The sequence below is a fragment of the Nelusetta ayraudi genome, unplaced genomic scaffold, assembly GCF_046127955.1.
Source record: "Nelusetta ayraudi isolate G7.1 ecotype Tasmania unplaced genomic scaffold, CSIRO-AGI_Nayr_v1 ptg000031l, whole genome shotgun sequence".
Lineage (NCBI taxonomy): Eukaryota > Metazoa > Chordata > Actinopteri > Tetraodontiformes > Monacanthidae > Nelusetta > Nelusetta ayraudi.
The window spans coordinates 3,810,259-3,821,371 of NW_027466081.1; the positions used below are offsets into that span (position 1 = coordinate 3,810,259).

The window sequence follows — 11,113 nt, forward strand, 5'->3', positions numbered from 1 at the left end:
TCGCAACGTGTTTAATGTTATGGCCAAAGTCAACAAACGCACCTGTTAAAGAATGAATCTCGATAGGGGACAACGGCAGGCCTACACACACATACACAAGAACGATAAATAAAACAAAACACGCATACAAATTAAGGGTAATATAATACACATTGTCTTTGCACAACAGGATAGTTTCCTTGGCGCTAATGCTCACACATAAGATGCATTATTTATAGAAAAAAGTAATCGAGGGATGGGTAACAAAAATAATAATTATATGAATTAATCAGCATAAATGGACATTTGCTACTGTACTGGGACAGAAAGAAAATGATAAACTACTATTATGAAATTCTAAACCAAATGAAGATTAACATAGAGACATAACTCAATAGTTAACTTGAAAGCTGAATCAACCTCCAGGTAAAGACTTATTAGCACTATTCACTGACAGTCTACAAACACATCACTGTTAAAACCCATTGAATTTAGCACAATATGGGACCATGAAAGCTCAATTTGATAAATCACATAAATACTACAACATACTGACGTCATCAGAATTTATTAAAATAACCCAAATAAAAAAGGAATATAAATGAGACATGAAACATAAAAATTAGATTCAGCAACTTGAAATTAATATTGCCATAGCAGAAGATAAAAATAAAGACGCATGGTTGAAGATGTATGTCAGACGTTTGAGGATAGTAACATAAGGTTACGATATGCATTCCATATACTGTCCGTTGTTTTAGTTGCGAGTTTGACGGTGCCGTAGGGTTTATTGCTTCTCGTCTCAGACACCGAAAATAATTCTGAGATCGGCCAAGGAGAGTTTGGTTAAAGTGCTTCCTGTTCCTGACAGCACGTTCTGCGCCAGCTCCTTCTTCTTTGCCTGCAGTGTGGAAATCTTCTCCTCCACAGTGCCTTCACACTCAAACCTGAAGACACACACACATTTCATTTTATTTTATTTCAAAAGGATAATACTTTATCTGAAAAAAGATGCATTAATTTGTTTGGCTTGCTCTAACCTGTGGATGGTGACGTCTCTGGTTTGTCCAACTCGGTAGATTCTGTCACATGCCTGATCCTCCAAGGCCGGGTTCCTTTTAGATTATAAGTGAATGTCAGAATAAACCCCAACAACAATCAGAGAGCAGACTTGATTATCAATCAATACTTTGTGTATATTGTGATAGACTGGCACCCTGGCCTGCGTTTGCAAGTGTGCATCGTACCAGTGCATGTCGATGAGAAACAGGTGATTCCCGCCGATGAGATTGAGACCGACCCCTCCAGCGCAAAGGGAAACCAGCATCACCTTTGGGGGAAAACAGAAATAAGCAGACAAAAGCCCATTTTATGTTGCGGTTGACCCTGTGGTGCTGTGGTAAGCAACGTGGTTTCACAACAAGAAGTTCACGAGTTGGATTCCTGAGCTAGATGGGACAGACTGATCGATAAAATCTGGTATATTATGTTAGTTAAAGTATTTTTTTTAAGTGTCTTTAACAGAACAGTGGGGAGAGTTTAACTGATTTTTTTTCAAAGGAGGAAAATATAAACTTGGTTTAAATTTAATTTTCCTAATTTGACCTGTGAATAAAGCTTACGGTGAGACGTACCTGTGCTCCTTTAGGGTCAGTGTTAAATTCTTCCACCAGGTCCATACGACGCTTGGGGTTTACTGTCCCGTCGATGATGCTGTACCTCAGGCCCATCTGTCGCAGGTGAACTGCAACTATTTGCAACATGCTGGTCCACTGGGACACGATCACGCTGCGTGTTGGCAGAGAGAATGGACCATGTCAAGTGTTGCTCTCACATTTGACATTACTTTAAGGCCACCTGCAACTAGCTATTGAACACGTGTTAACAATTAAACATGTATAAAAAGGTAAATATCTGAACGGAAGAGTTTTCATTTGTGGGGCGCACAGTCAAGACAGTCAGATTAGTTTTGCTGTGTAGAAAGAGTGACTTTGCAACAACGGGAGGAGGAAGGAGCTCACAACGAAAACAGATTTCAAATATTGAAAAGGTTAAAAACCAAACCTGAAACTGTTTTTTTTTTTTTAAATACCTTTTTTGTTGCAAACCTTTCTCCTTGATTGCCTTCAGCTCAGAGATGACAGCAGAAATCTGCAAAAAAAAAAAAAAAATTCAATGAAACAGACAAACTTGCTTGAATTTAGTCTAGTAATGTCTTTCTGGTTGTAGATCACAAAGCACTGCATTCATACAGTTATTTTATGTTGTATTTATTGTTGTATAATACCCAACATATATCATCATCTGTCATTTTGTAGGTTTAGGTTGTTCACTTTACACTTGATGTCTATCACACTTGATGTCTATCTACAATAGTAAAAAGAAGTAAAAGAAGAATTTTTTCGTGTTACACATAAAATAGTTTGTTCCAGGCATTTTGATATGGTTTCAGAAGACAACATGAAAATGTCAGCCCTTGCATCTACGGCGTAACCTGTAGTGACCCCTTCAGAGGCCACTAAAACCATCTCAACCTGTGCCCTCCTTTGTTTACTCAGCATCTTCTCACTGGCAAGGTTCATCTTTAGCACAGGGGAGGCGACTGAGGGGGCGGTGAACAACACCTCCGCTCACCTTAGTGCTTAAACTGGCTTTCTCAAACAGCTGCGAGGGGAAGCGAGTGCCATTGAGGGACACGGTGGCTTTGGGGTCCGGGCCTGAGCCTGAGGGCGAGGGGCTGGAGGTGAGCGACATGGCACTGAGCTGCTCCTCCAGGGACAGGACGATCCCGTCACCCTGGAGCTCAGAGGAGTCAAGAGTCTGAGCGGAGACGCGAGAAGAACAAAGTCAGTCTGTGTCTTGTGTACCAAATACTGCTTCTCACCCAAATCCCCAGGATTTGCTTGGACAATTCGGTCTCCACCTTCTTGAGGAGAGACAGGTGACAGCAGCATTGCCGAAGGCGCAGCAGCAGAGACAGGATGTGGACGGTGCTGGAGGCCTGAGGTGGCTGCTGGGAGGCGGACGCGGCCGGGTCAGCCTGGGACATACCAAACTCTTGAGCCACTGCGGAAAGCACGACATATGAATCACAGCGTTATTTTTTTTTGTGACCGTCTATTGTCAAGATTTATGACTTTAAGATGAATGCAAGTCCGGATGATTAGTCACGCTAATAATTGCAGCAAATTGGGAGCAATAGATCTAGTCATTTGGTCCCATTAGGCTTTCTAATCTGGCCCGCTGAACTTGAAGAAATTATATTAATAGTAAGTAAATTACAAAATAGTTGTATTTTATCATTTTCTTTCAGTGTTCTAGGAGTCATTTCAATAAAGTGATAAACACTGTAAGACACATTTTTGTTGTAACTTTGCTTTAGTTCATTTTCAATTGACATTAAAGCACATGTTTTCTACATATCCCATGATATATTATTTCCCCCTATGAGGTGGGTCACCAATACACTCCATCCATCTGCTGCTGCTGCTGCTGCTGCGGCTTCGGCCCCTCTGTCAGATTTTAGTACCCATTGCAGCCCACAAGTCAAAAAGTTTGCCCACCCCTGATCCAACAGCTCACCTTTCTCAAAGGGATTTGAATTGCGAGCCTCTCTTTTCTTCAGGTCATTTCCTTCGTGTCTCTTCAGGTAGTTTTGGAGGGTAGATCTAGACAAGAAGATTAAAAGAAACCGTTCATATTTCATTTTCAAGACATGACCTTACAGCAATATTCATTGATTATTTAAGAAATAAGTTTCCCCATAATTTACAGTTTAAAGTCAATCAAAAACAGCTTTTCGTTGCTTTACCGTGACTGGTCAAAGACCACGTCGTACACAGCCTTTTCCTCCTCGGACAGTTTGAGACGATGCACCGTACAGGTTCGATCAGGGAGGGACACCTGAAACATTCACCGCATCTAATCAGACCTCAATCAAAGAGAGTAAAGCTTTCCACTTGCATGCTCAGTCATCTGACGGCGAGTCCCAATCAGGGCAGCCGTGCCAGCGGTGGCTGTGTCCCTACCAGTGGCTTTCCCGTGGAGTCCAGCTGGTCTTTGGTGCGTCGCAGCAGAAGATTCTGAGTCAGGATGTTGAGTCTCTCTCGGCCCCTCTTGGAGCCGTTGTCCACCTGTGCTTTCCACAGCTTGTACTCATCGAACGGAGCGCAGCGCAGGAACCTGCAGAACCGACAGTGCAAGTGTTAGAAAGAAGCAATGACTCGGTTATGTGTTTTATGTACATATATCTTAGACATGTTGGTTGGATTTACAAAATAAAGTTCATCCACAGTGCCATCTTGTGGCTGTGATTTGAACACGTATCCAAACGGAAGCAAAGCTCATTTGTTCAGTTATAAAAATGAAGACATTTTTAAATAAAACCTGCTAATTACCACTAGATAAGATTTTCACACAAGGATTATACATTGTTCTACTGATCACAAGCCACTGGTTTTATTGACAATAAGGACATTCCAAATGTCAACCTACGCATCACACTAACGAAATATAGCGAATTTTTGTGCCTTACTTGAGCAGCGAGTACATGTCCAGCAGGTTGTTCTGGATGGGGGTGCCGGTAACAGCCCAGCGGGCCCGAGCCCTCAGCTGACAGACAGCCATGGAGGTCTGCACTTTGGGGTTCTTGATATTGTGGGCCTCATCCAGAACTATTCTGGCCCAGGCCACTCGCAGCAGAGGTGGCGAGTGTGGCGCCTGGTGAAACAGAGAGGAAAGAATTTTGTTTTTTTCCTCTCGCCTCATTGCACGAGAGTGCAATATCTCCCATCTCCAGTGGAGGGCGACAGAGACAATAGACAGCTTTGTGCATTAAATGAGGGATGGATGCTGGAGTCAGGCCTTTCTTACCACGTCGTCAGAATCTTTGCTGGGTTTCTCCGCGTCTTCCTTTTGGACGGGGATCTCTTTAGAAACCAAGCTGTATGTGGTCACCACTACATCATGGTCAGCGAGCCTGCGGGACGGACAGAAAATGGTGCATATGGTTCATTCTAAAGGCCCTGTTGCAAACATTTACAGGCATCTACTGGCATTAAATAGAATAGAAAACACAGACGTATGTTTTTAGATAGATTAGGTCACTAAAATAGTGTGTTTCTTATCCCAATTTTATGTATCCAAAACAGTGGGCAGATTAGTAAGGAGCTGGAACTATTATGTCATCACATTACCAAGAATGGCCAGAATGGATTTACTCGGGATTTTGTGATTATCCCAATCAATGTGGACATTTGGTTGTCTTTTGTTAATTAAATAAGCCCATAGGAGAAAAATGTTTGCAGAGAGATGCTGAAGTCGGCTGCTTTCAACAGGGTACAGTGTGGCCAAAGGAAAAGCACAAAACATTAAATAGAAAGAATTGATTTATTCGCAATAGCCTTTCTTACTCCGAGATTACTCTAAACCCAACACGTTGGGCATTTAGATGTGTGTTTCATTTTATTATTTTAATTGATGCAGCTCACGTACTGCAAGAATTAATAGTATATTTCACATCATTAAAAAAAAAAAGCAATTGCAGAAACCTTTCAGTTGCTGTTGCAGTGCCTTTTCCCAAATTCAACCAGGATGTAACTAAACTACAGCAAAAGTTTAGACTGTTATGAAAAAAAAAAAAAAAAAGTGTGAGTTTGGTTGGTCATGGCTCTCACACTCTGGCGCTCCTCTCGCGATTGGGGCCGTGATAGAGACACACAGTCAGCTTGGAAGCCTTGACGTGTCTGTCGATCTCCCTCTTCCAGTGATGCACCAGGGAGGCGGGGCAGATGATCAGAGTGCCTTGAGAAATCACCAGGCTGGAGTCTACAGTCACACACAAGGACAAAAAATCCAAACAGTTGACTTCAGCGCATCTGATCATATGAACAGCAAATATTAAAAAGAAGTTGTGTTTTTGCTTAGGGTTAGGGTTAGATCATACACAAATTTTTCAAGATACCATTTTTAGAAATCCACTTCTCCAACTTTTTGTCCTCCTTTTTCTCATCTCCCTCCTTTCCTTTAGCCTTCTTGGAGAGTATGAGGGAAATCATGGTCAAGGTTTTACCGAGACCCATATCATCGGCTGACGGAAATGACAAACAGAAGAGAGACAGTCAATAAAAAGTTTCTCTGACCATAGAAGTAATCTTTCCTTAAAACAAAGGACAAAGTGGCGAACTTACCCAAAATACCTCCACAGGGATTCTGAGTTTCTCTCCAGAGGAGCCAGGCTAAAGCTCTCCTCTGATGGGCCATGAGGGACACCTGACCAACCAATCACAAGAGGTCGTCGTTAGTAACTGTGAGACAAGCTTTGTGACGGTTAAATCGAAGATAAAAAAAACATGTGCTTTAAAGGTTAAGTCAGTAATATTTAAAGATTTTAAAGAAGAAACAGCGACATCAAGTGGTGACATTTTAGATTGCAGCCTCTCACTCTCCCTCCTCCTCCTGAGCTTGCCAGTAAACTACTGTGGCCTGCGCAACCAAATCTGGATACTAGGGCTGCACAACATATCGTAAATTTATCGATATCGCGATATCAACACGTGCGACATACATATCGTAAACACTGCTATAAATAGTGTGTTCATCCATGAGCTAGATGTAAAGAAATTTGGTCAATTAGATTGAGCCTTAACTGCGTTAGATGCCCGCCTCCAAGTAACTGCTTTTGGTTGAGTTCGCAAACCATGTGGAGCGAGTGAGGGGGGGTGCGCAGTCACGGCGGAAGCGACAGAGACATGCGAGGAAAATGTGGGCGAATAGGAACTGGAACACGATACAACACCGGTGTTATGTCCGTACTGGTCCTCTAGCTGCAAATGTGCTTCGCCACCGTCAGCGGATTCGTCAGAAACTCACAAACATACACAACATATTACTGGCGGTTTCACTGTCGTAGTCCACATCTACCACAGCAAATATGCTCTCGCATGTGAGCAGTGAGCACTGCGTGCTAATGACCTACAAAAATTGGTACACGGAAAAGTTCGTCGAGCTAGATGTTATTTCACCCGAATAAAAAAACTCAGCTGTCAGCTGTCTGCCTCTGAGAGCTACCAAGACTCACAGCTAGCATGGCTTTCTCTGGGTAATAGTAAATGAAGGCAGCATTCAGGTAACATTTTGATTTGGGATGCCTGAGACAACTGGTTATCGTTGATCATATTTTGTTTGCTTATATTTTGTGTATGTGTGTTAATTTCTGACAATCCGTGCAATATGGCAGCTAACTGAGAGCCAGACCCTTGCTATATTCATATTCTAATATGTATATGAGGACCATTTTATGGGTAGGAGAACCAAATGACTTTTATTGTACTGCAGTTATACATTTTATTAATGTATTTATGGGCAGTCTATTAAGCTTTTACCAATATAAAGATCATAAATCAAGAAAAATATTACACACTGGACCTTGAAGTTTCAAATTTCAAATGAACAACTGAAGGAATAGCTGGCATGCGACTGAACGAGTGTCTAACCTTGATGCCTTTGGGGTCCGGAGCCTCCGTCTCAGCGTCGGGACAGGATTCCAGGGACTTGTGGAGATGGTCGATGGCCTCACAGGTGGCGTTTTTCACCGCCAGCAGTCGGCCCTCGGTCATCCTGCCGCCATAGAAGGCCTGGACCTGCGGGTTTGCGCCGTACATCTGCGTGAATCCCTGGCTCAGCTGCAGTCCCAGGGAGCCACCGGAGGCCTGGTGTTGAGAGGCACCCGGGGCTGGAGGGGCGGGCAGCAGGACGGTCCCGCCAGGCCGGCTGAATGGGTTCGCCTGGCTTTTACCTGCATCAGCACCGCCGCCGCTGTGGCTGACATGGGACTCTGAAAATGTAAATTCAACAATTGAAATTTTTCAATCCACCCATTTTGTACTGTAAAAAATCCAAAAACCCAAACTATTCAAATTCTTTAAATATAAACTGAACCCATCACCGTATTGTGTCTCTTAAAGAGAGATATTGGATTTTGCTTGGCTGTCTATGTCACAGTTGGAGCTGATTATCATAGTAATGCCTCAGCAGACTTGTTTTTTTCATAATGTGGGCGTGGTGTCATTGCATTAGAGCATCTTCCCCTCTAGCTAGTGCTAGCAGTGAGCAGCTAGCTAATCACAAGAGAGCAGGCCAAAGTAGGAGTTTATGAGCACCAAAGTTAATGTATTAAACCTGGAAACTATGGCAGCAGACGCAGGACTATCTCCAAGGATTGCACACTGGTTCACTGACCTGGCTGAGTAGCAGCGGTGAGGCTGAGAGACTCCAGCGCATCCTCCAGCTCTTTGACCTGAGTCCTCAGCCTCTCCCCTTTGTCTGGCAGAGCTCCCACATTCACCACTGACAGAGTAGCCTGAATAGGATGGGGAAGGACAGATGGTTAAAGAGACAAAAGTGGATGACACAAGGGAAAATGTGACTGTAAAGGTGTAAAGGATCCTCAAAAATGACATCCGTTTGGACAAGTAAAGGCAAAAAAAAAAAAAAAAGCCAAAACACTCACCTTTTTCTGTTTGAGCTGGGTGGTGAGCAGGTTGCGCAGACCTCTGGGGTCTTCCTGCTGACTCATGACATTGGACGCAGGCTGAAATCCAGGAAATGCTGTCAGGGTCTTCTGGACTGCTGAGACTGGCGGGCTTTTCGCTGCGGCGGGTTTTACCGACACCAGCACAACTTCGTCATCGTCATCGTCTTCTTGCTGATCTCTGGCACAACCGATCTCTGTGGATTGTGTTGGACACTCAGACGTTTGGTCCTTGGTGCTTTCAGAACCTTTGATCGCATGATTTTTGTCTTTGGGAGGATCCTGAATGGCTGGACTTGTCTTATCAGGACGAACAGACTCAATACTGGGCGTAGGGACACTTTTATCTTCTTCTGTCCTGCTTTTGCTCTCTCTGCTCTTGGCTTTCACTTTTTCTGTTCCGTTCCGTGCGTCATTTTCTTTCGGGCGCTCCTCATCTGAAAGCCTCTTCTTGACTTTCATCCCGGCGGGAAGCTGTTTACCTCTGTGCGTATCTGATGACACCATCGTTGACTTGCTCTCTTTCTCCACCTCTGAAGCCTCTTTCCTCACGTCCTCTTTCTGCCGACTTTCTCGTCCACCCGCCTCCTGCGGGTCTGGTTCACTGTGCTGCTCCTCTCTCTTCTCACCACCTTCAGCTGTTTGCGACTTCTTCCGCTCGTGATCCTTCTCTTTCTGGCTGACAACTTTGAAGGGGTTTCGGACAGGCGGAACGCAAGAGGGCTGTAGCTGTGTGTTGGACAGAGGGTTTCTGTTTTCTTTTTTTGGCTGCAACGCAAAAAAAAACTATTTGCGTCAATTCACTTCTTTAAACGAATGGTTTGGAAAATGATCATGCACTTTTTGTGTATATTGAGGGTGGCTACATGGCAAGTTTTGGGTTTAAGTACGTTCATCTTAATATATAATTTACATTTCTGTAGCCACACTATGTAAAATTAACTTTGCCAATGTTTTCTGGCATAAATATGTCTCCCAAGTTTATCAATAAACTCACAACGAGTGCCAATTCCTCTCCCAGGAAAAGATTTATAATGTTCAATGAAGCATGAATGAATGCTGTTTGCTGGACAATTTATTTGAATACTTATTTGACCAAGACTGTGCTAAAGGAGCAAAGGTTTACCATCAAGATTTGAAAATAAAAACATTTGACATTTATGAATTAAAATTGGTCCAACCTCCTAACTAAAACACAGCCTCTAGCCCTTATTTAACAGGAATCATATTATTTTATTAGAATATCTTACTGCGGTCCAAGGCACGTTTCCACACCATCGCTGACCTGCTTTTTTCCCCTCAACACACCGGTAGAAGACCCTGAAATACAAAGAGCAAAGTAAAGCTCCAACAGAGATTAAGAGGAAGTCAGTCGGCGCTATTGTCGCATAACCCATCTGTCCGCACCCACCTGTGGCTCTGCTTCTCCTGGTTGTAAGTGAGCGCCTGAAGTTCAACCACGGATTCTTCATGATGGAGGCAGTGGGATGCTGGGATGCTGCAGGAGATGGTCATACATTTTTAAAAATGTAGGTCAAAAAGAAAATAAATACAAATAACATTGCACCTCTTTTTGGGTTTTTGAGCATTGCCTGATTTATGTAGCTATGTGAAAGGGAATTTAAGTATAATTTTTCAATATATTCCACGTTCAAGAACTTAAAAAAACACAGCAGATGTTATTATTATTGTTACTACCCATAAAAGGTAATAACTCTACTAGATTTTAGTACAAGATTTGTTTCTTATTATTGATTATACAAATAGGTGACATGTTTGTTTAGCTGATTTGGAGTGACATGACGCGAAATTAACGTCAAGGAAACAAAGAGTAATTTTTCTATAAAATGGATGATAAGAGTCTCTTATGCAATATATTAATAAAATCCGGCACCGTTTGATCACACGAAGGTATTTAATTTTTTTTTTTTTTTTTTTTTTTAAATTGTTTCCCTTTCGATTCTAAACAAAGATAATTTAGACGAAATTCTCGCAGGTCTGGTCAGTCTCTAAACCAGATTCTCAATAATATTCAAACGATAATATGTTGGTGTTTATTTTTTTATTTTTTTATTTTAAGGAGACAATCACATCAGTTCTATGGTTGTGTACTTTTGTGCTTGAATTGAATTGAATTACAGACCTGGCCGGCTGACTGAACTCACAGCCTCTCTTTTCCACGCACACGTAGAAGCTTTTGCCTTTAGTTGGTCCGTCCTTTACGCCAGTTTTTAACATACAAACGCTGCCTGTTTCAGAAGACAAAATAAAAATCGATAATTTCACACAGGAATTTAAAAACCGTGCACCCTTCGTCAAAAGTGGACATTTCCACGAAACTGCAGTGTCATCCGGCCCACAATTTAAGACGAACAGTATAAAATACTCCAAAAGACTCCTGAAATGTCTCAAAGTTGACAACGTACTTGAATATGATGTCAAATTAAAGACTTACCGTGGCTACCACATAAAACTTTTTCCATCTTTCCGTCAGCGCCAACCGTCTATTCCTGAAAGAACATGCGTTGGTTGTATTCTGGCGATTTCGCATTGACCAATCAAAGGTGTTAAAAAGAACATCCGGCGTAAGAAGTGTCAGTATAA

At 42.5% G+C, this 11,113-nt stretch overlaps 1 protein-coding gene across 2 annotated transcripts; it reads right to left on the bottom strand.

Annotated features, from left to right (window-relative positions):
- ttf2 (transcription termination factor, RNA polymerase II) lies at positions 1-11,099 on the bottom strand. 2 transcript variants are annotated; one of them, XM_076030929.1, is made up of 22 exons: positions 10,961-11,099; positions 10,653-10,754; positions 9,921-10,007; positions 9,760-9,829; positions 8,489-9,277; positions 8,218-8,338; positions 7,473-7,813; positions 6,168-6,249; positions 5,942-6,067; positions 5,655-5,805; positions 4,852-4,957; positions 4,514-4,698; positions 4,008-4,161; positions 3,791-3,882; positions 3,562-3,647; positions 2,903-3,045; positions 2,614-2,799; positions 2,072-2,130; positions 1,614-1,767; positions 1,227-1,309; positions 1,020-1,094; positions 1-926 (listed from the first exon to the last, which is right to left on the bottom strand). In XM_076030929.1, the coding sequence occupies exons 1-22, from the start codon at positions 10,990-10,992 to the stop codon at positions 782-784; spliced, it is 3,369 nt and encodes a 1,122-aa protein (XP_075887044.1). In that variant the 5' UTR covers positions 10,993-11,099; the 3' UTR covers positions 1-781. The 2 variants fall into 2 exon arrangements, with proteins under 2 accessions (XP_075887044.1, XP_075887045.1); XM_076030930.1 differs by having other exon boundaries at positions 10,653-10,758; positions 10,965-11,018.
- Between the last annotated feature and the right edge of the window lie 14 nt (positions 11,100-11,113).